Below are 24,014 nucleotides of genomic sequence, written 5' to 3'. Positions count from 1 at the left end.
ATAACTGATGATTATAAAAATCAACCAGAAATACAGAGATCTAAACAGCTAAAGCACAAGGAATACAGAGATCTAAACAGCTAAAGCACAAGGAAATTACCATGTAATCATCTACTCACTCATACCCTGCCACCAACACATTTTCATATATAAATACGGATTTGCAGCTAAAAAGTAACTGCAAATGGCACTTCATAACCTCTGACTGAAGTCTCAGCTTTAAAAATGGTGATCCCAAACAAGATGTACATTGCATGTGACTTTCACAAAAAGCACATCACTTATCGACATTCAATTATCTCAGCCATTTATTTATCTCACTATGAAGCATGACAGCATTAAGTAGGGGAGTGGTATCTCTAAATAACAGGCAACATGAAAATATTGTTTGGTACTATCTATAAATTTTAATTTAAAACGAAATTGCATGGACAGTGAAACAGACAGTGGGCACACACTACAACACTTTCAGAACAGCTCATGGTAAGGCTCTGCTGTTAAAGTATTATAAGTAGATATATATTTGCCATCTTTCATTATGCCATCAGTGTAGTGCTTTTGTTAACATAATTGTTACATGGTGTGTATTTGACACCACACAGCAAGCTCAAGTAGCAGTGTCCAAGAATGAAGTGCTTTGGTACTCCAACTTCATAAGCCACTGTATTCACATTGCTGTTCCTGCACATGTATTTTAGATACATAAGCCTATGATACTACATGATAACCACAGTACTTATGCAGAACCACTCCTTCTTTGACCACCCCTAAAGCACAATTAGGAACTGTAAAGCTCACTGCTCTACCTAGTGTGACCCTAAACTTCTGCAGAAACATGACAGAGGCAGAAAAGCTTAAAGCAGTTGAATAAAAAAGAAGTTGAATAAAAAAGAAAAGCTTAAAGCAGTTGAATACCACTCAGTAAAACCAAGACAGACCTGTGCATGAAAGAACAGCAGGTTCTACACTGCTTAGCTGGAAAATCTGGTCAAAATACTTTTCCCTATGTCCAGCTTGAAACGTCTGAAATCTCTTTATGAAAATACTGTCCATGCACAGCTGTTCTTGCAATTAATCATAGAATCGTTTGGTTGGAAAAGACCTTCAAGATCATCAGTCTAACTATACCTGTCCACTACTAAACCGTATCCCTGAGCACCTCATATACCTGTCTTTTAAACGCCTACAGGGATGGTGACTCAACCACTTCCCTGGGCAGTGCCTGAGAACCCTTTCAGTGAAGAAATTTTTCCTGATACCTAATTTGAACCTCCTCTGGCGCAGCTTGAGGCCATTTCCTCTCGTCTTATCACTTGTTACTTTGAAGAAGAGACAAACACCCACCTTTCAGATAGTTGTAATGTAAGTATGGTAGATGCTAAATAACGTAAAGAAATAAATAATCTTTTGTTAAAAATACCCAAACAACCACGCCACAGGATTCTCAGATTATACATTCAAATTATTGGATACTTTGGCTAATAAAGGCTTCAGCCTATATGACTGAATCCCCTTTTTGCAACATGGTCATGCTAACCCCACTGCATCACATGTATTTGTGAAGAGTTGGAAGATGAAGACAAGAGCACTGTAACCTACGAAGAATTTAACTGTTAGGCAATGTAATGCTGAGGTGGATACTACATAAAAGGTATCTGACAGTAATGAATTGAGTATGTAACACTAGAGTTATCAGCTACTGTTCAATAAGCACTGCTCAAGAAATACAGCAAATGATGCATGTCTTAGAGGGAGGCAGGTGGGCAGGAAAGAGAGCTAACTGTGAATCAATATGGAGTTGAAAGCTGTAGCTTAACACATAAGCATAATAAAGGAAAATTAAGTCCGTAAGAATAATAGCATTCTCAAACGTTCACAATTTTTTACTCTTTGAGAGAGAGTGATCCATAGGAGAAAAATGCTATGAAATCTCTCTCCGGACAGGCATGCAAAGATTATAAAATGCAAGGATGAAAGTTTTCTTGCTCCCAAAACAACCACAAAAGCAAAGACTCTTGCATTGGAGGGACAGAGAGATGACAAATTCGAAATTATTTTCATATGTACTGAAATAGAAATGTCAATGTGAGTGAAACTAATTAAATGAGTTATTTACAAAAAGCCCAGAATTTCACATTTTACATCTTCAAAACATTTTGAATATTTGCAGTATGGCAGAAGACATGTGAGAACAGACAGCTCTGGTTATTGGCATCTGTTAACTCCACAATTTTGACAGTCTGAAGCACCAAAATAGTTCCTAAGTAATGCACCTAATAGGAGCATCTGTTCCTTTCCTAATTTCTACTCAGAGAATTGAGCAGTCAGGGACAGATCAAGCTACCCTCTTAAATGCATCATTATATTAATAAAAAGAACTGTAAAGACTTCATGTGTTGCATCTCATTTACTTAAAAAAAACTACTTAACCTCTTGTTATCCTGAGTAGCATATGCATTTTCACAAGCTACCAAGTCTGCCTATAAATTTAAAGCAAAAATGTTTTTTAATAAAAGTTTTGCCAAACATTGGTTTTGACAGGCATAAAGAAACATAATCCAAATTCAGATTTAGGATTCTTGTCCTTTTCTCCTCAAGAACCACAACAGTTTTCTCTGATGGGAATACATATAATCAGGTCTGACTGATGACGGTCAGCTAAAAGATGCTGGATTTATGCAATCTAACCAAACTTGTAATTCTGCGTGAATCCTTCAGACTCCACACATTGCACTCTTTTTATTGTGAATGCTATGCACAGTCTTGAAGCAGATCCTGCAGCAGAATCCAAATTACTAAATTTAAGGTTTCTAACAAAAAAGAAGCTGTTTTTCTAACAAAACGTCATAAGTAGCTGCCACACAAAGCCAGCAATTGCATCAAAGACATCACTACATGTGCTGTGCCTGTATATAATCCCAATTCATGTTTACACCCATAGGCCACTTCGGACAATCTACCTAGCAGACAAGATGGCAGGACAAAAATAGATGCTTGTAGGGATTTCGTATACAATGATAGTCTGGATGAGCAGAGAAGCAGCTGTACCTCCAAAACCTACTATATAATGAAGAAAATCTCTTCTGAAGAGACAGGAGTTTGCTCAGCAAAAGATTAATTAAAAGCTATTCTGACAAAAGAGAATCAGATGACCCAGGGGTTCCGGTTCAAACAAAACTACTATCCCGACTGCATACAGTAATCAAGGTCCTGAGGGGATTGTTCCCTTTTACAGCAGGTAGCAAGAACACTTAGCACAGTTCTCTGCATTGTTAGTGGAAAGACAGATAACAACATTACTTGGGTATGTATTTTACCCTATTGATTTAACATTCAAGCGACATCTGCTGCAGAAAATAAGTACAATCTGATAGTCTAAATCCAGATCTTGATTAGGAAAAGACTTTCAGCTCATATATAAAAGGCATTTATATTTGTAACAGAACTCATTTATTTATTCCCCATGTAGTTGTTCCAAATTTGTCCTCCTTTATTCTTTTTGTCTATTGAGCTCTAATAGAATAAACAACGCATTTTCTGTCTCTCTCATCTCCTTCCCACCCCCATCTCTGATTTTTTCTGGTGGAATCACTGCTTTCTCACTAACAAATATTGTGTGAGATTTTATCAGGAAAGCAAATGCATTTGAACACTGAATATTCTAAGACGGTGCTTCCACTGTAACTAAAAACAGGCAAAGAAGGACATCAAGACGCTGAAGCGTGTCCAGAAAAGGGCAACAAAGCTCGTGAAGGGTCTGAGGAATTATAAGGAGCGGCTGAGGAGCTGGGGTTGTTTAGACTGGAAAAAAGGAGACTGAGGAGACCTTATCACTCTCTCTGACTACCTGAAAGGAGGTTGTAGTGAGGTGGGTGTTGGTCTCTTCTCTGTGGTAGCTAGTGACAGGACAAGGGGAAATGGCCTCAAGATGCTCCAAGGGATATCTAGTTTGGATATTATGAGGAATTTCTTTACTGAAATGGTTGTCAAGCAGATGTCGTACTTGAGGACACAGTCTAATGGTGGACTTAGCATGGATGGATTGATGGTTGGACTTGATGATCTTAAAGGTCTCTTCCAACCAAAACCATTCTATGATTCTACAATTCCGTAAGTAAGTGCAAGGTATAAATATCGCCACTGACCAAACAGATATCTCTGAGAAAGGGGATTAAAATGTCCTACTGGGGATAAAGAGCCCTTTAGATCAGCTGCTCACTCATCAGGAGGAACATTTTAATATTCCACACATTATAAATGAAAATGAAATAAAGAACAGGGAGACATCAGTAACTATCAAATGGATTCTGATAAGGAATGCCTCAAGTTAATCTTACACGCACCTTTAGGCAGGAAACAAAAAAAAACAACCCATAACTATTACTATCTACATAAAATCTTAATTGCATGGCTATAAAAAAAAATAAAAGGAAAAAGAGAAGATAAAACAGGAAAAGAACAATCGAGATTTTACAAGTTCTAGTGATTGTCTTGACTTACCATGACCTTCCTTAAGGTATAGCGTTTGGATCTAATATCATCCATCAGCATTTCGTAGGGTGTGAGTTGATATTCTATGGGGAGTGGGTTGTACTGACGCTCTTGAACTTTTTTAAGTTTAACACCGTTTCGTAAATCTCTCATCACTTGTACCCAAAACCGAGCCTGAACACAAAAGAGAAATCTTATTTGATACCTTGCCCTTGAATACTGCTCAGATTAAATCAAAGTTGTTCATTCTTCTTTCAGGACATCACTAAATAAGTAGAGCTATACTATTTTTTTTTTAACACATCAACCAAAACCCATTTTATTTTATAAGCCTACTTTTAGCCCTCATAAATGTAACAGAACTGTGTTGCAACTCAGCAGGACTGCAAAGTCTCACCTCAAATGATGTGCATCTCTAAAATAATACCGAAAAAGGATTTGAAGTTGTTATATCATACATCTATAGTTCAGCTTCAAGCATCCTGCAAGCACATCAGGAAATTTTCTAGACTTATAGCTGGTACTTATGTGAATTAAAACATTGATTGAATCCAAAACTTTGTTACCCTTAGGACCAGAACTTTCTTGGAAAATTTCTCAGCAGTTGTTCTTAAAATAAAAATATTGGAATAGATTCCAAATCTTAAGTTTATCCTCTCAGTATTCAACTTGTTTTTGCTCTACCTGCAAGACTACCACACACTAATACCTCCCTCTCATTTTCTAGGCAATGAGGGAGGAAGAACAGGTGGTGGATAGAAGACTAAGAGATTGAAATCAAGTACTTTTAAGAACCTCGTAATACTCCTCTATGAGCTGGCACGAATAGCAACTAGGGAATAAAACAAGCTACTTTCTGTTAAAAGTTTCTCCTGTAACATTTTTCTTTCACCATTAGAGATACTCAGCTGGTAGCTCTGCCAAGTGCTTGGCTGCACCTCTGAAGGGCAGTCAGCACGATACTTGTCAAAACATCCAGTCTTTTTAAATTCAAAAGCTTCTCCATGAAAACAGTCTAAAGAAAAACTGTAACGCTTGGATACTTGTATTGTTTCCTGTGTCTGTAAAGGAAGGTTGAGATTCTATTTGGTTCTAACTTGTCATGAATTACTATTAATTCGTATATTAAAAAAATACACCAATTTTAACATAAACCAAACAACTTTAGGTAAGCATCATAAAGAAATACAAATTACTAGTAATTATGCTGAATCACTATTCAATTATTGTCTTACCCAGTCAGCATTTTTTAAGTCATCAAGATCTGTGCTGGATTCATCACTTGCCTCTTTGTCCATCTCTTGAATCTTCTTCAGGTTCTGCCAACAAAAAGGAGTGAATAAATCAATGGTGGCATTACTCTTGAATCAAACTGAAGCTTAATCTTTGACACCTTTTGAATTATATTGTTTGAGTATTCTGCAGACTTTAGCAATAATACTGTAAAATACTGATACTACTTGAATGTATTTCTCTCAATTGAAAAGGGGACCTTAAATGCTGGGGGGAAAAAAAAAGAACAACCTTAAGTTTTGAGTCTGAAAGTACTTCAGAAAATAGTATGCCCCAGGAAACACTATACATAGAAATTATAATATTCCTAAAATTGGGCTATCGACAGAAAAAACCCAATCACCTAGCAGGTCTGCTAAGCTACAACACAGAAACATTACTGACTTGGTAAGGATCTGATTCATCCCAAATTTACTGCTATTTATTGAATTCAAGACAGCTCACTTTTGTAGAAGATAAAATTCCCAGAAAGTTATTTGTGAAGAGAAATAAACTGTGAAAAATCCTTTAAACTGAATAGTGACAGACTTGCATAGATATGGAAATTAAGCAGTCTGTATAACATGGTTATGGATTCTGAAATCTGAGTAATAAAATCATGTGAGGGAGATAAACAGATATTTCAAAGGTAAAAAATTATATTTATGAACAAGATCAGATCATGCAAATATGGAAAAGATTGTCTGCAAGAGGGAAAAAAAAAGAGCTTTCATACTAACAAGAATATAAAGAAATATCAAAAGTTAGAAATGATAGAAGAATAGGTAAATGCAAGTGAAAGATTTAAAAGGCTGTGGCTTTACAGACTTTATCTTATACACATAAACAACTGCATATTCAAAATGCTTTTTTTTGTTTACTTCTACACCAAAATATTCTGGAATTAGCAGTACAAACAAATTATCAATACTCCATCCCACTTTTACAGTGTTTTCCAGAAAATCTTTACCAATCTTTAATCTACTCTGTTTCCTAGGTACTCAGTAATGTACACAAAACGGACAGTTAAATCCTCTCCTCACTACTTGTTTCTTTCATAAGACTAAAGCAACAGGTCAGAGGTCTGATGGATGTATTTATTTATCAAAATTCTTTTTCTCACTTCTACACACTAAAGAGCTTCCTTCAGGGGAACTGAAGAATCATCAATCTCAGTTTAGCTTTTGAGCTACCCAGAAAACTTAAAAATCTGGGTATTCTGTAAAAATCTTTTTTCCTAGCAGTAGTTTCAAAACTGACAACAGTTCAGTGGAAGAAATGGAAGCACTGAAGACTGCTTAACTTGCACATCTAACAGAGTGCAAGCATCTACCAAACCTGGTTACAGAGATTTTACGTGTAAGAAAGCCACCATGAGGTTTTGGAAAGAAAGCAGACAGGTTATTTATTGTCTTAAGTCACACACATACTTTCATATCAAAGAAGAAATAATATCATTGCCTTATAAAAACAAAATACATAATTTACAGGAAGACTCTAAAAAAACCATAAATACAGAAGCAAATATATCATGGGACAATGTGGGAATGTTTTAGCATGGCTTAGAGTATCACCACAGGATATTCAATTAGGAAAGAATGTCTTTATAGACACTTGTGTTGGTCATGTCAGCAGTCAATCTGACACTTAGAGGCAATCACCCTTTTCCAAGGGAAAAAAGGAAAAATGGAAAGAACGAGTAAGTATTTTGCTGTCCAGGGCTCTCCCTTTTCTGTGTTACACAGCAGCAGTAATAATTTCAAATACAATATCTGTGAACTGTAAATTACTTGCTTTCTTGAAAATTGCTAACATTTATTGATAAAAAGTAAAATATAAAATTATTCTGATACTTTCTCCTTTTCCTCTTTATAATCAAAAAGCTAACTTCAGTAAATGAGCTCACAGCTGTCAGATTCGCTCTTCCTGGAGATTCGCTCTTCTTACTGGAAGGTACACATTAATTTTTTAAAAATTAACATGTTCCAGCTGCTTAACCTTTACTTCAACAAAAACTGTGGCAATTACCCGTCTCACCAATATCACACAGTTTGCTGGGCTAGTTTATGCCCAAAGGCAGATGCCTTTGACTGACATAAATATTCCACTAAGCTAAAAAGATTACAACCTATTTTTCTTAGCAGCACAAAGTGTGAGGAGAAAAAAAAACCCACACCAAACCCTAAACAGCTGAAAGACCTTCCAAATTAGGCAACCATCTAATTAGTTTCTCTGGAACATAGCTAGGAGGGGAGCTCCTACCCAAAAAAGCACAGGTATAAGTGATGTCAGCTACCACACACTGGAGAATTGCGAGAGCAAAATCTGCCAGCCAAGAGATGAATCTCTCAAACTGCAGTTTTATGATACAAATGAGCTGATACAAACACAGGCTACTGCCAAAGCTGGACTCCTACTACTGCCTGTCCCGCTGCTGAGTGCTCCAGCTGCTGCCCTCATACTGGCATGCACGCCCACTTTGTAAGAGTGGTTCATTCCCCTCCCTGGTTGGATCCTCAGATCCCTAAGTGTGGATCACCATGTAGTCAGTGAAGAACATTAGAAAGGAAAGTTATTTCCATCACTACAGAAGTTAGAAAGCTTGGGAGGATTGGGGAGAAAAAGAAACAGCGGTGCTCTAAGCTTGCAGCCAGCGCTCAGGAAGGTTTTTTTAACTCTTCTGCACCTGTCAGGTGCTGCTTAGGAAGGAATAAATTCACCTGACAAATGATTATGTTTAAACCTCTAGACTAAATGAACTATTATTTCACTAAAGCACCCCCAGCCAGCATCAGTGGGCTTCAGCATCTGTTTAGATCATAAATTATGGAAACCAACACATTTACAATACAAGAGACCATTTGTCACAACTTAACTGTGACCCAAAACCTACGAGTAACCTCAGCTGCTGCAGCCACTAGTATTCCTCTTGGGACAATGATTAAGAAGAGGTATTACAGTACAACATGGCTTAAATGGGTTTCCATTTCAGAAAGCAAAAACATCTTAAAAGGGTTTTTCTCAATGATTCTGAAACCTCAGGCCCATACCACAGACCTGATTCACCTCTTACAGCCTGGGCATTCATTCAGGAAATAATGCGTAGGATATGAGTGTTTCAACAGCCTTGATTTTTTTAAAACCATTACAGCATTTGGCCATTTTGGTTTTTTAAAATACAGTCGGTGACAAAAGCTAGTAATAAAATTATCAAATGCCTTCAAATGTCTCTCTGAGCTATTAAAAGCAGGCAGTTGATTTGTTACTGCTGCGTGTCCCACATTTCAGATGCACTCTCCTGCGCTTAGTGACAGATGGGAATTTATATAAGACACTTGTCAGCACAGCGTCAAAGAACTGCTTTGACAAAATGCTCTTGAAAAGGCAACGTTTTAATGAAGATGGTATTCTCAAGCATCCGGATCTGGACTTGGTCTTTTACCAATTGCAGAATGTGATCCACTGCAGTTCCCAGTTGATATTCTTAATTAGGAATCATTCGTTCCCTGATGTAACTAATTCTTATGCTGCTATCTGCGAAACTAATAAAATATTCTTGCACCTCTAGGCTCAATTTAAAAATATATAACCTGCACACAGAGGAAAAACTGTTTTTATATATTCAGTTATCCAACTTGGGTTTAAATTGCATGGGCTTGGCCAGCAGCATTACACTAGTTCTTTGAAAAGACCCAAACTCCATTCAACATGAGCCAGCAGTGTGCCCAGGTGGCCAAGAAGGCCAATGGCATCTTGGCTTGTATCAGAAACCAGCAGGTCCAGGGAGGTTATTCTCCCTCTGTACTCTGCACTGGTGAGACCGCTCCTTGAATACTGTGTTCAGTTCTGGGCCCCTCACCACAAGAAGGATGTTGAGGCTCTGGAGCGAGTCCAGAGAAGAGCAACAAAGCTGGTGAAGGGGCTGGAGAATGGCTGAGAGAGCTGGGGTTGTTTAGCCTGGAGAAGAGGAGGCTGAGGGGTGACCTCATTGCTCTCTACAACGACCTGAAAGGAGGTTGCAGAGAGGAGGGTGATGGCCTCTTCTCCCATGTGACAGGGGACAGGACAAGAGGGAATGGCCTCAAGCTCTGCCAGGGGAGATTTAGGCTGGACATTAGGAAAAAATTTTCACAGAAAGGGTCATTGGGCACTGGCAGAGGCTACCCAGAGAGGTGGTTGATTCACCTTCCCTGGAGGTGTTTAAGGCACGGGTGGACGAGGTGCTAAGGGGCATGGTTTAGTTTTTGATAGGAATGGTTGGACTCGATGATCCAGTGGGTCTCTTCCGACCTGGTTATTCTATGATTCTATGATTCTAATTCAAATGTGGGAACAAGATTGTTGTGACCCAAATAAGGGAAACAAGGGTGTTGTAACAAGGACCAGTTAAATCAGTCCCTGAAAACCACTTGAGTGGATATCAGACAAATTTCTTCATATATAGTGGTATGGGTTGATGCACTTTGCTCTGCTCTGCGAAGGTCAATAGACACCATGCTGCTCAACACAGCTGTGTAAGAGGCAAAAAACCCCAAACCAAGTGTATGTAGCACTTACTGAGTGACAGTGCCTGCATCGCTTAATTAAAAAGAAAAAAAACCCAAAACACAAGAATTAACCAGCAGTCTTTTCCCTTATTAAACCTCCTAAATTGAGGAATCAAACAAATCACAATGGGGAGCAAGTCTGATGACAACACAGTTACAAAAGCGGAGCCACTGGAAGCCTGGAAGTGTAGGCAAAAGTGAAGTTATGAGCAAAGTTTGTGAATCAATTTCTTTCTCCAGCTGTGCTTTCTGAAAATCCAAGCAGCAGGGTACTTAACAGCTTTTACAGTCACGAGACTATTAAGAGCAACTTGGTTAATGACCATATTTCCAAAATAAGTTAGTCATTAACATTGTTTAGGTACCTATTAACTACCTCTGTTATCACTGTACAAATAATACATCAGTATAGCCATGTTAAATGGAAAGTAACACTTGATTTTTTACTTAACTCAATTTCCAATTGAGTCTTTGCATGGCATGAAATTAGGAGAAAAAAAATAAGGAACTATTTTATTTCCACTTGTGCATTTAATTAGAATTTGTATGTTTATGTTCTCATACTGATCAGATTGAAATATAACCAGGCAGGCTGGAAGAATGATGTATTTGCATCAGAAAGGACAAGAATGAAAGGCGACATGATTTAGCACAATAGTACGAAGATGACAGGTCTGTATTCTGCTAAAAACTTAATTACAAGGCATAGTGTGGATAATGAAATTATAGACGAGTTTTTGATGGAAATGGATTTTCACTACAATCAAAGATGTAGGCAATTATAAAAATATACTAAGTCTTAACTAGCTTGGAAGGAATATTAATCATGATCCTTCAAGGTGTACATCAATCTCCACAAATTTTTGGAATGTGAGTCAAACCTACTGCAGCAGATTAAAACACATCTGCCCCGCTGGACACTTATACTGCCAGCATCACCCAGTGTCTTTTAGCACCAGCCATCCCAGTTGTGGAGTTCATCACCCACAGCCCATCCACGAATGCTTAGCTCTGCTACAGGCTGGCATCACCATTCTTCTGGTACCACTCACAGAACCACAAAGGGATTGAGGCTGGAAGGGAGCTCTGGAGGTCACCTGGTCCAGCCTTCCCTGCTCAAACAGGGCCACCAGGGCCAGTTGCCCAGTACTATGTCCAGGCAGCTTCTGAATATCCCCAAGAATGGAGACTCCATAACCTCTCTGGATAAGTTGTGCCAGTGCCAGTGCTTGGTCACCCTCACAGTAAAATAATGTTAACCGATGTTCAGCAGGAACCTCCTGTGTTTCAGTTTGTGCCCACTGCCTCTGGTCCTGTCACTGAGCAGCAAAAAAAAGAGCCTGGCTCCAACCTGCTTGCATCCTCCCTTTAGGTATTTATAGACACTGATAAGATACTCTTGATCCTTCTCTTCTGCAGGCTAAACAGACCCAGCTCCCTCAGCCTCTCCTCATATGTGAGATGCTCCAGTCCCTTCATCATCTTCGTGGCCCTTCATCAGACTGTCCATGTCTCTCTTGTACTGGGGAGCCCAGGACAGGACACATCATTCCAGCTGTGGCCTCACCAATGCTGAGCAGAGGGGAAAGATCACCTCCCTCAACCTGCAGGCAGTATTTCTTCCAGTGCAGCCCAGGATACTGTAAGGCTTCTTTGCAACAAGGGCACATTGCTGGCTCACTCAGCCATTAAGTGCATGTGGAGCATTAACTCCAGTAGAAGGCAAAGCTGGGCAGTAACAGGGAGCTGAAGGAGGACTAAAGCAGGTTCACAACTGGGTGGATTCCCAGTCTCATTGAAAGCAGCTCTTTCTGCTTTCCTATGCTTGCATAGCCTCTCCCTGTGCCTCTCGGTCATACTTTACACAGTTTCTGAGCAATGTGTGTGATCTTTTCAGATACTCCACAGCAGGAACATTTGCTTTATCTCAGGGACGTCGCTTATTTGTGCCTACAATTCCTTCTATGGCTAACTGACAGCAAAGGTGATCTCAATGACTTTTGGATGATCCTGAAAAACATGAATTTTCTCTGTTACGTGAGGTTCATTTTTAGCAGATACTCCAACTGCCTTCCCCTTCAACATACCTGCATGCATTTCCTTCACCATGTTGACCATTTTTCCACACACAGAATAAAAAAAAAAAAAAGCAAAACAAAGAGAAATTGCTGCCTTTTTGTGGTATTTTCCTATTGCAACTTTAAAAGCTCACTGCTTTAGATGAGAAACAAGCTGTACTGCATTTGTCATCAGCTGTAAATGCTTAAACAGCAGGATGCAGAGTTAGGAGGCCTTGACCCATCAAAAGACCACTTCTGGATGGCAGCAGATCACACGTAGGGTGGATCTGCAGCAAGGGCACCTTTCGCAGAGCATGAACAACATGTAGATGCTACCACCTCCCCCCAAACTTGCTAGAAAAACTTTATTTTGCAAAAAGATGCAAATCAATTTCAACTCTGCTTTTGGAGCCGTTACTGCTATTCCACAGAAATATGTACTTTTACTACTGTTACTCTATTTAATTTTTTTTTACTATTGCAACAGTAGTACTGCACCTTTTTCAACTCTGGCTTGAGTTCTGTTCTGTGTATCCTCTACATCAAACATTTGATTCTCTTTAAGAATGGAAGTACCATCTCCCTGCCTGCGAGTTAGTTTTACTGCTGACCTTTCATACACAGGGAATCAGACTGGAAATAAAAACCACAGGGCATCAAGCATATGACAAAGCACCTATAACATTTAATTTGACATCCATTGAGATGACCTGAACAGCTCACTCATTGCTTCATCATTTCTGATTAATGCACTCATCCAAACATATGTCAGTAAAACCTCTTCTGAAACTACGCTCCATTTATTATATGACAGTGATGTCCACATGATAGACTGGGCAACACATGACTACTGAGTATATGTACTAGTAACAAAGCATATTACAATCCTATAGGCACATCCTTCCTGCCTCCTGACCTGTTTCTCACAAAATCCTCTAACTTTAGAAATTCTGACAAGTTTTTATACTGCCAAACTGAAAACAGCCTCACAGCAATATATTTTCTGCCTCACAGAAATATTTATTTCCCTTCTAAACCTATCCTGGGCTGTAGTATAAGTCAGATTTTGTGCGCTCCTAGCAAGTGAATTTCTGCAGATAAAAATTATCCCTCTTCCACTACAGTGAAGTTTGCAGTTTAAGTGAGAAAAAAAAAATTAACATACATGGGGTATATTTCATATGCCCAGATGTATTCCAGTGGACCTAGATGGAATCCAAGAAATTTCAAAATAATTTTCATTCACAGAAAAATTATTTTAAGGAATTTTAGAGTATTTTCCACATTTTAGTGTTTTTTATTTTATTTTGATCTCATATTCACAACTGTGTCTAGGTCTGAGGGATTCTAAAGAAAGATCTCCAAATAAAACTGTCAATTTTTGAAATAAACTAGCAGTAATACCTGACATTTTCAAGGTCATAAATACAAATTACATAGAGCAAGGTTTTTTTAAATTGTACCTGATGATATGTTTTCTTTCCCCAGTTACCTGCCAATGCAATCACCACAAATTCATGGCAACAAAATGACCTTACTGAAGTATTAAGTGTTTCTCTCCTTCATACCCAATATTCATATGACAATAATAAAAGGAAAAGAAAAATAGATGTATTGACTTGAATTATATCTAACTGTATTCATCATGAGTTAAGATTCTTCTACGTATCTGCAAGAGAGAAGAGCATACAAACAATATCACAGCTTTTACTGGCACAAACCTACTGTGATCATATGATTCCTGCCTGCCTCAAGTATAAACTATAGAGGTCATTTTAAAATGGTGTAACAGGATTTTCAGCATTCCACCTTGTATTTTTTTCAAAAGTATTTTCTTCTTTGCACACTACTATTCTCAATATTAAATACATTCCTATTTATAGCTGGATAAATGCAATAATAATAATAAACCCAAATTATTCAGATTCCAGAAACTGCTTGTAAGATAATTTCTTGTATGCATATTGAGGGACTGACCCAGATTAAAATGAAATCAAAAGATCAAAATTCTGGCCTCAGGTGCAGCAATCAAATCTTACTGCGTTTCAGTAGGGCCAAAATTCCATCTACAAGGATTACTTCCTTTGACCTACATGCGCTTTGAATCAACCCCTAATAGCCTTTGAGAGGCGAATGGTTTCTTTCATTTGGGATTAACTCACAGTATGCTCTATGGTGTGATCAGATATTGTTGGGTTTTCCATCCAATTACAAGGTGATTAAATAATTTGCAAATTCAGAACACTCCCTGCTTTTTTAATAAGTTAAAAAAATATATTGTTAAGACTTAATTTTAAATGGTTATAAACCACAATGTTTTCACTTGTCATTGACAACAGAGATGCCATATTACTGCTTACTGTGGCCAAAATGTTCAAGAACTACTGGAAACCAAAATGCCTTTCTGAGCAGAAAGATCTCCAAAGGGTCTTACCTTTGAGCTTCAACATGGACTTTACAATAGCTATTAGTTGAGTTGTTTCTAGCATCCAGTGGTCAGAACATTAAGGAGCAGTCAAAAGCCGAAATGTGAAATTAATAATGTCACGATTCAGGAGTCAAATTTATCACAGAGACACTGTATCCTGTCTGCATCAGGGGCACTGGAGGCAGATGAACGGTAACGCAGGCATTTCAGAAAACAAGTGGCTCTTTAGCCATGCTGACACTGTCAAAATTATCTGTGTATGACACTGTTTCAGTTTAAAAATTGCTTTCAGTTTGAGGAGAACTAGAGGAAAAGCAGAGGTGAAACTTGACTCTGTGCAACAGAAAAACCTCTCTGAAGGATCTACCCCTTGGACAGATGGATCTCAACAAGGAAGGAAAAATAGCATCAGTCCCCTATGCCTCTGACTGGTCCACCACTAGCATGAGGATAAAAAGGCTCTCTTATGCTGCTCTGAGGCCCATATTACCCTTTAATGAGCCAATTTGGCTCATTAACCTGACAAGGAATGACTCTTTTGTTTTTGTTTTTGTTTGTTTATGCTGTGTTTGCTTCCTAGAACCAGATGAGGGAGAACCACGGGAGCACATGTGTGTAGGTGGAACAGCTCTGCCTCTATCAGCAGCAAACTTTTCCCATCAGCCTGTAAAATCTTATCCCACTTTTTCAAGGGAACTGTGCATCTTGACTTAGAGAGGAAAAGAAAATGCTTCAGGGAAAGAAAGATTATGAAAGTGTCGTTACTCACCAAGTTGGCTCCAGTAAAGAAACTAGCTTGAAGAAGTGTATTCTCCTTTATGCCCTTCCCCTCACCCATCAGTCTTCCAAAGTAACCAACACCCACACTGTGTTAGTACAATTGTTTACGAAGCTGTTCTGCAGGCCAGATCACCGAATTGTCATTAAAAATCACCTGCCCACCATCAAAGTTATTCTTCAGCCAGACCACTGAATTGAAGAGGCCCACAGCTTGGCCTTTCAGTCAACAGTAACAGCAAAGAAGGCAGTGAACATGAGCATTGCAATCTACAGACAGAAACTTTTGACAGTCTGTCAATTTTTTTAAGTTGGCTCTACTGTAAAACCTCTGTGCCAGACAAGCAAGCCAATCATAGATGAAAGGTAAGGGAAGCTACTGACTGGGAAAAAAATACAAGCAAAAATCATCTTGGGTAATTCTCAGCCAAAGCCGAGGCATAAGAAGGAGCTGAGGAACAATAGGCAAAGTTCTGACACTTCACAGAACCTCTGAAACACCAGAGAAGTTTTTAGACTCAAAGACATTGTATACACATGTGCAGGAAAGGATGCACGCATGCAGTCTGTAAACCTCCAAGAGAAACTTCTTTTTTTACTCCCTAATAGACTAGTCACAGTTAATAACAATTTCTATGAGTCATCTGTAAATAGCTACAGGCTAAAAGAAAGGCCCAGCTGCAGAACTGATCTTCCTGAACACCACAGGTGATTTCCTCAAGCACTGGACATTCACCAGTGGCTGGGTACAGAAGTGATTTTGTAAGCCTAATTCACATAGTAATGAGCTCAAAAGCAGAAAAGACCTTCTCAGACTGCTTACCTCTTTTGCACTTTTAATTTTGGCCAAGAAAGTGTACAGTTCCATTGTTTCAGCAAACAGAGCCCGACACACAGCTTGGTAGTGGTTTGGCGCCTCTGATGGGGTTGGCAGGTGGGCAGCACACAGCTAGAGAGAAAAATAGCAATATCAAAACAATGCTGTATTGCTTTCATTAATGCTACAGAGCATGAGAGAACATGAAAGGCAATGCAATGGAATATTTAGGGCACAAAAATCCATGAGACATTTTAAGTTTAGGCAGAAATCGGGATGTATTTTCTAAACCTTCTACTACCATTTATTTTATGAGAAGAGTTTTACGTGGACTGGTTGACTCTCTCCTGGAAAACTCTGAAACTCTATGGCTTGACTTAATGATCTTAAAGGACTTTTCCAACCTAAAAACAAGATAGACGACATAATTGCAAAGGGGGAAAAGCAATCAAATTTCAGGAAAACATATTTAATTCAAACCAGCTTTAACACTGTAGCGTTGATTAGTGTTGATATGAACGTGGAAGGGAACTGTGTCCCAGCCAATTTATGAAGGGATGGAAGGTGAAGCAAGGAAAAAAGTGCAATCATCAAGCTGAAACTCTGATTTAAAGCCTCTCAAGCAGCATAAAGATTTTGAAAATCAGCAAAAGTGCAGGCTTATTGCTTCACCTCTGACATGCATGAACGTTTCCAGACACAAGCACAGCTGATGTAAGGAAACATTGATAGAAGTTTTCATATACGCTAAACCTGCAAAACTCTGAGAGCCTCCTCAGATTACTAATAATCATTCACAACAACAGTTTTGATAAATTTTTACAAGCACGATCTGGACTCCTGCAATATTCTATTCTGATTATTGTAGCCTGTAGCTGTATATATGTTTCCTTTTAGTCATAAAAAAAGAATAATGTAACAAGTTTATACTTGTGTACGTGTGTATTTTCGTTCCTACCTACACACTTTCCTTATATACAGGGAATACAAGGCAAACATTCACAAAACTGTCATTGATTTCTCCATTTCAAATTTTATACTGCTTTAAGACGATGGGCCAAAATTTTCTTACACTATTCAAATTTATTTGTGGATAATCACAAGAACATAGTTAACAGGGGAAAAAAAAACAAACCTTTTCTTGTTTTTTTTCTTCTGTTTTCTCTCCCTCCTTTTTCATTTGTTTGTTAGGGTTTTTTTTTCCTTTTTCCCTTCTCTTTGTTTCCTTTTTCACAAATGATATAATCTCTTTTGCAGGTAAAGCGAGAAGAAAGAAAATAGATGCATCTCTAATGCATGCTACAGTAGCAACGCATACCACAAAGACAGAAACTATTAAATATTGCCCTTGACTTAATGAAAAAGTCAGAATATTTAAAAGACCAAATTCTGAGTATGGTTAATTTGTGTTCCTTTCTCTCAACAACTAATCATGTTCTTACCTGCCTTACCAAGTTCTCAGTAAGCTGATTATAAATACAGATAAAAAGGGTTTCATTCTAAAATACACCACTTAACAGTAATAACTGTAAGAATAATAACACCAATTCAGAAAGGTCATAAAACGGTACAAGTCTCCATAGCTGGGAATAAAATTTTATTCTTATAGAGATTGTGCATAAGTTATTAAGAATTTTTTCCTTTATTTTGAAGCATGTTAACTAGAAACAATTTGCATCAAATATTGAGAAACTTAATGAAATGCAGCAGTGGCAAATTCAAGCAGGGGGTGGATATCACCTTGATTCTATTACTGAACACAAAGTAAAGAAAAAAAAATAATCTCCTGGTTCTTAACTTAGTTGCAAAAGCAACCACATAAAAAGTTAACCATTTGCTTGTAAACCTTACTCCACAGTTATCAGAAGGCCAGCAGCACATACTAACTTCCATATTCTGAAAAACCAGTCTCTGAGCAATCTTCTGTTATGTGACCAGATATTACATACAAAACCCTCTTGTGGTAACATTACGTCAAGTGACCTAGTACAAATTTTTGTACAAAAAAATGCAGATAGGACAAACAGATTTTTTTTCCCCTTCATCGTAATGTATTGTACTTGCATGTTGTTCAGAGCGCCTAACAGCTATAACTTCTACATAAAAAATATGGTAAAATCTAGGCAGGTGAGACAAATCAAGTATGAAATGTCACTTCTAGCTTGAGTTCAGGATATTTATCCACTTAAAACAAAATTTAAAATCACAACTATAATTTTATGGTAATAGTGTTTGACAAGTTATGTTACTGTAACACATCTCAAAAAAGACAGTCAGAATGTTTTAATAATGCAGATACAAAAGAACAGCCACCTTATGAACTCCTCCTCTTCTTACGATGTCACAGCAGTCGTGGTGCAAGAAGGATTAAGATCAAGTCTGTCGTCTTTTCCAGCCATTCAGAGTACATTGAGGAAAAGAAGCCTCTGGATGCTGCTTATTCTGACACTTGCCTTTTCATCCCTCATGAGATAATTTAAAACTACCCTCAGGGGAATATAATGAACAGTGTCCAGAGCTTAACACAAGGGCTGTTTGTTCAGTTCCTAAGAAGTCTCAGAAAGTATGGTTTGAAAACAAAATATGTAGTATCTGCAAACTGCTGAAATACCAAAAATAATATCAACTACTGAAACATCAGCTAGCTTGGTCTATGAGTATTACCATTTACAATCACTATGAAGACCTAGGATTTTTTTTAAATTATTTTTTTCCCCAAACAAGTCTATGCAAAACCCAGTTTGACCCAAAGCATTCAATCTTTGCTTCTGTCACTAAGGAGATTAGAGACTGTTTCCATCCACATTCAGGGTTCACAGAAAAAAAAGGCATTATGTAAATACCATAGACTTGCCAGCTCCTCTATCCAAATTCATCCTCAATTGACTAGGAAACAGAGTGCACCAAGCCAAACCAGTGTTAACAAAAATCACAGTTTAACCGTCCAAAGAGATTAAACAGCATTTCTTGCATCTCTTCGAATATATTTCATTGAGGGCTCTACAAAATTACAAAAAATACAGCTGACTCGCCCACTAAAATTCAGGTAGGTTTTGCAAATCCTTTGGGCTAGATATATACTGGGAACTTCATCAGAACACCTGGTCTGCTGGAATTAAGCTTCCAGAAGACAGAAAGAGTTTCCACTTGCAATCAGCTTGGGCATAGGTCCCATAAGAATAAACCACAAACAAGAAAAGCATTTCTTTTTCCCGTGGGACACAAAGACAAGCTACTGATATTATGACAAACATGCTGTTAGCCTGCAAATGCCAGGCTTGCTAAGAGTTCCGAAAGGCTTGGAGTATCAACACAGACCTAAAAGATGTTATTTTTCTTAAGCAGCAAGAGGAATTAAATTTAACCAACAAATGACGGAACATTCAAAAGCACTAGGTCTCTGCCTCATCCTTTGCAGTATGGTACTTCAACAGGTTCAAAAAATAGAACTCATCTTGAGATGCCTTCTCAAGCCAATATTGTATTCTAAAAGATCTTTATCTCCATAAACTAGACCTGGTGATTAGGCTTTTAAAATATATATAGATATATATTTATGCCTATGAATATGAACTTCAATGAGCCACCTGCTTTATCAGAAGAATCTTACCAAGACAATACCTGTGTATTTGTAAAATGGACTGTTCAGAGGAAGAAATGTCTTGACAAGAGTCTGTAAGGACTGCCTGCTAGGACCACCTTTTTGCACAGTACATGAGACTTTGCCACAGTGCAAGTTTTGAGGTGGATTTCACAACACCTGGACCCAACCCACCTGCTCCCTGCCAGTTCACAGCTGCTTTCTCCAACTTTCCAGGCCCTGTCTTCACTGCTTGTAACTGCAGTGAGCCAAGGACAAGCTGATCCTTTTGATAAATGACTTCAGGGGAATTAAGGCAAGACTGCAATAACACAAAAGGGATGGGAGCAGAGTTAGCTATTAATCCACAAAATAATCCACAGAAAATACAGAAAGCATTCCTACAAAGTTACTCTTCCCTGAGAGCTACTTGCAGGAGCTGCATAACTTTTAAAACGGATATTTTCATAGAATCATAAAATGGTTTGGTTTGGAAGGGACCTTAAAGATCATCCAGTTCCACCCCCTTGCCATGGACAGGGACACCACCCACCAGACCAGGCTGCTCAAAGCCTCATCCAACCTGAACTTGAACACCTCCAGGGATGGGGCATCCACAACTTCCCTGGGCAACCTGTTCCAGCACCTCACCACTCTCACAGGAAAAAATTACTTCCTAATATCTAATCTAAATCTCCTCTCTTTCATCTTAAAACTGCTCCCCTTCATCCTGTCTCTGCAGTTCCCCATAAAGAGCCTCTCCTCACCTTTCCTGTAAACCCCTTTGAGATACTGGTAGACTTTTATAAAGTCTCCCTGGAGACTTCTCTTCTCTAGGCTAAACAAGCCCAACTTTTAAATGACCATTTGCAAGTGCTGTATAATGTCCAAATGCTTGACATCTGGGCTCCTAATCAATTTTACACAGATCAAGGAAAAGACAGGTTTTGTGGAAGCAGAGGCAAATTGACAGTTAGCTGGTGTCAAGCACATCTATCTCATTATTTAAGTGGTTCCCAGCAATCTGGTAAGGCTTTTACCTTGTGCTGGTATTTGTTGTTTCTATCATATTTTTACGACGTTTATGTCCATGCTTTGAGGTGTACAAGAGAAGAATGGTATAGTACTCTACTTACACAAGGTCAGAATGTATTTGCTTAAGTGATTCTACCCATAAAATGGCTTAGTAAATACATTCTTTCTCTACTGATCTTCCGTTCTAATACAAAACCCCAAATGCAGCAGCAAATCTGCTGCATTGTTATTGCATTTAGCAATAACAAGTACAACTGCAAGTGGGAATTAGATGATGCAAAGACTGAAAACAGTGCTTTGCATAAGATCTTGATACTTAAACAAGTGTCCAGTTGTCTCTATCATGCAATCTTAATCATCATTAACTATCCTCTACTTTGCAAACTCTGGGGATTAAAGACATTGAGCAAATTATTTATATTTATGCTTAAATGTCAAATAGAAACAGACAAATATATGTTTGCAAATGCTCTGCCGAGTCAAAACCTAGGTCAGTGTGGAAGCAAAGTTGAAAGATTTAGGTGGGTAGCCTGTGTTTGTGAAACGCCGCAGTGCCACTTCATCTTCTGTAGCTGTTTTTAGAAATAGAAAGCAAACCTTGAGCAATTCAACAATACTTACAATGGAACTGGTGCATAGTAAAGGATTCTCCTCCACTATTAACATCTAAACAGAATATTTGCACTGACACTGTTTCTTCCAGGTACTGATTGCCTTGAGGTGCTGAGCACTGTGATTATTTTTCTTTCTTAAAAACTTGTATTTCACTGCTATTTGAAGAGTCTTAACTACTTTTCCATGCTATTAGACTGAATTTAAGCACTGATGAGAATCTTGATAAAATTTCAACAGACAGCAGCTGCAAGATTAACACCTCACTAGCTGTCTCACTCCTAAACTTGAGCTTTTTCCAATGACAGAAACAATTAAAGGTGAAGACAATTTGTATTGTTACATTTGTATGATACTATCTTCAGTGAAACAAGTCTTACAAATATTTAACACAATTACTAACACTTCTGAAAGCATTTAAAGCCTACACGGCTGTTAAGAAATGGAAATCAAACTACAGTACACACTACTGACTTTATTTCCATTTTTAAGCCAAATCCTTTATTTTTCATGTTTGGTAAACCCTATTCTTACACTTTATTAGCTTTCTAAGTACAGAATGAACACCTTGACTATTAAAATAGATTTCAAAGGACAACCTATGTTTTTGTGAGACAATGGTATTTCCACTGGGCAGTTTAATGTTAATTTATGAATGACTAATATTACATGCTATTGCAGACTTCTTGACAAAGCTGCTTTCACGTAAATTCTCATTCCTTCTTGAAAGCTATTTAACTATTTTTACCCCTCAAATACGCCTCCCGCATTCAGCTGCTTCTAGAATATCTGTTAGGTGCATTGTTACCCTGTCCTCACACAGCAGACTAACAACATCCTGCTTCCCAAAGAAGCTTGTTTCAAAAGAGCCAATTAAGTGAAAATCAATTATGCATTCTCTCTCACTATCACTGGAAGTGTGCTCCACTGTTTCTTAGTAGAATAATGGAGGAATTAATGATATAAATATGCAGTAATCTGAATCTGTTAGGTCTTGCTTTTTGACTATTCAGTGGATCATCAGTGGGATTATTCATGAGTAAGGACAAAATCCTACTATTTCTGGTTTTCCCATTCTTTTATATGAAATGGCAACCCCCAACATAAAGCAAAACTACCAGTTCCCCTGTCAGCAGGAAACATTTTAGAAAGATCTCCACTCCTCAACAAGGCATCATCTCTGTGTGCCTTTGGCAGCTCACATCTGTACCACTGACACATCTGCATTTCACACAGGAGCAGTGGCGTGAAGGATGGTATGGAGGCATCTGGCTAAGAAAACCAGCTTCAGAAGCAAAGTAGAGGCATAGATGGGGAAACAAGATAAAATTGGATAATTATAGAAGGGGAGTGGCTGTATGTATTCACAGGGCTACCTGTGTATTAGTTGAACTAACAGCCCATTAAGCTATGGACCCACCCTTTACATTATTAAACAACCGATAGAAAAGAGCTGCACCATTATAATGCCAATTTGTCTGGTTGCCTGCCACGCTTCTCAGGCCCTCCTTAGAGCTGGATGGTGCCCTTGTACTGGCACTACTACTTCTGTTCAGAAGAAAAAAGAGGAGAGCTGGTTTTATACGAAGATGCTTGGCATATGCAGCAAAGAATGTGAGCATGATAGATCTCCCTCTTCCTTCACCTCTCCCCAAGCCTTCACATAAGCATATAAAGCAGCCATTACACTCAGGGTACTGCATGAAAAAATACCAGAGCATCTCTGGAAAAACGGTAGAAAATAGTGAAATTTTCAAACAGAATAAAACAAACAAACAAACAAACAAACAAAACCAGAAAAAACCCCCAAATTTATCAAAAGGGAACAGAAAGTGGCAGGGAATGACTCTCAAATCAGAAACCAGATCTCACTGACAAACATAGAAGAAGAAAGGGAGGATAATGCAGAAGAGAGATTGCTTCTCTAGCATTTTTTCAATAATGCCCATCAATCTCGTTACTAAACAGTTCAGATGTTTGCATACTTACTAAATGAGAGACAATGTATTAATGTAAGGCAGTTTTATTCATGAGCCACTTAAAATCCAATTAAAATATAACAACTAAAATAAAAACATGCACTTTCCTTGGCAGCAATTTACAGTTCACATATACAGCTTTAAAATGCATGTGTGTGGGCAGCTTGTTTGTTTTTATGTAAAGTGCTGAAACTTCTCTTGGTAGGCGTAATAATAATTTGCTTTCATGTTTTGTCCTGAAGCATGACTTTTTATTCCTATCCAAAAAAACAGATTTCCAGCTGCATAACCAAACTAACTGCATTACTAAACATAACAAGCTTTTAAACTTCACTCCCAATGAATAAATCCAGCAACTTCTAACCAGTCTCATTTTGCTTTCATTAGATCTCAGTGTATGGAAACCTATTCCATCA

At 38.2% G+C, this 24,014-nt stretch overlaps 2 protein-coding genes across 3 annotated transcripts in view; one reads left to right on the top strand and one right to left on the bottom strand.

Annotated features, from left to right (window-relative positions):
* The window catches only part of CIDEA (cell death inducing DFFA like effector a), a 557,707-nt gene that overhangs the window by 120,096 nt on the left and 413,597 nt on the right, over positions 1 to 24,014 (top strand). The window lies entirely within an intron of this gene.
* Positions 1 to 24,014, bottom strand: part of SPIRE1 (spire type actin nucleation factor 1) — a 132,952-nt gene that overhangs the window by 34,762 nt on the left and 74,176 nt on the right. For both annotated transcript variants that reach the window (XM_069853781.1, XM_069853782.1), the window contains exons 4-6: positions 16,399 to 16,524; positions 5,727 to 5,810; positions 4,501 to 4,665 (exon numbers count right to left, since the gene is read on the bottom strand). In XM_069853781.1, the coding sequence (XP_069709882.1) occupies positions 4,501 to 4,665; positions 5,727 to 5,810; positions 16,399 to 16,524 (375 nt within the window). The remainder of the gene's footprint in view (positions 1 to 4,500; positions 4,666 to 5,726; positions 5,811 to 16,398; positions 16,525 to 24,014) is intronic.

The sequence above is a fragment of the Phaenicophaeus curvirostris genome, chromosome 3 (assembly GCF_032191515.1).
Source record: "Phaenicophaeus curvirostris isolate KB17595 chromosome 3, BPBGC_Pcur_1.0, whole genome shotgun sequence".
NCBI lineage: Eukaryota > Metazoa > Chordata > Aves > Cuculiformes > Cuculidae > Phaenicophaeus > Phaenicophaeus curvirostris.
This window is presented reverse-complemented; position numbering and strand designations above follow the sequence as displayed.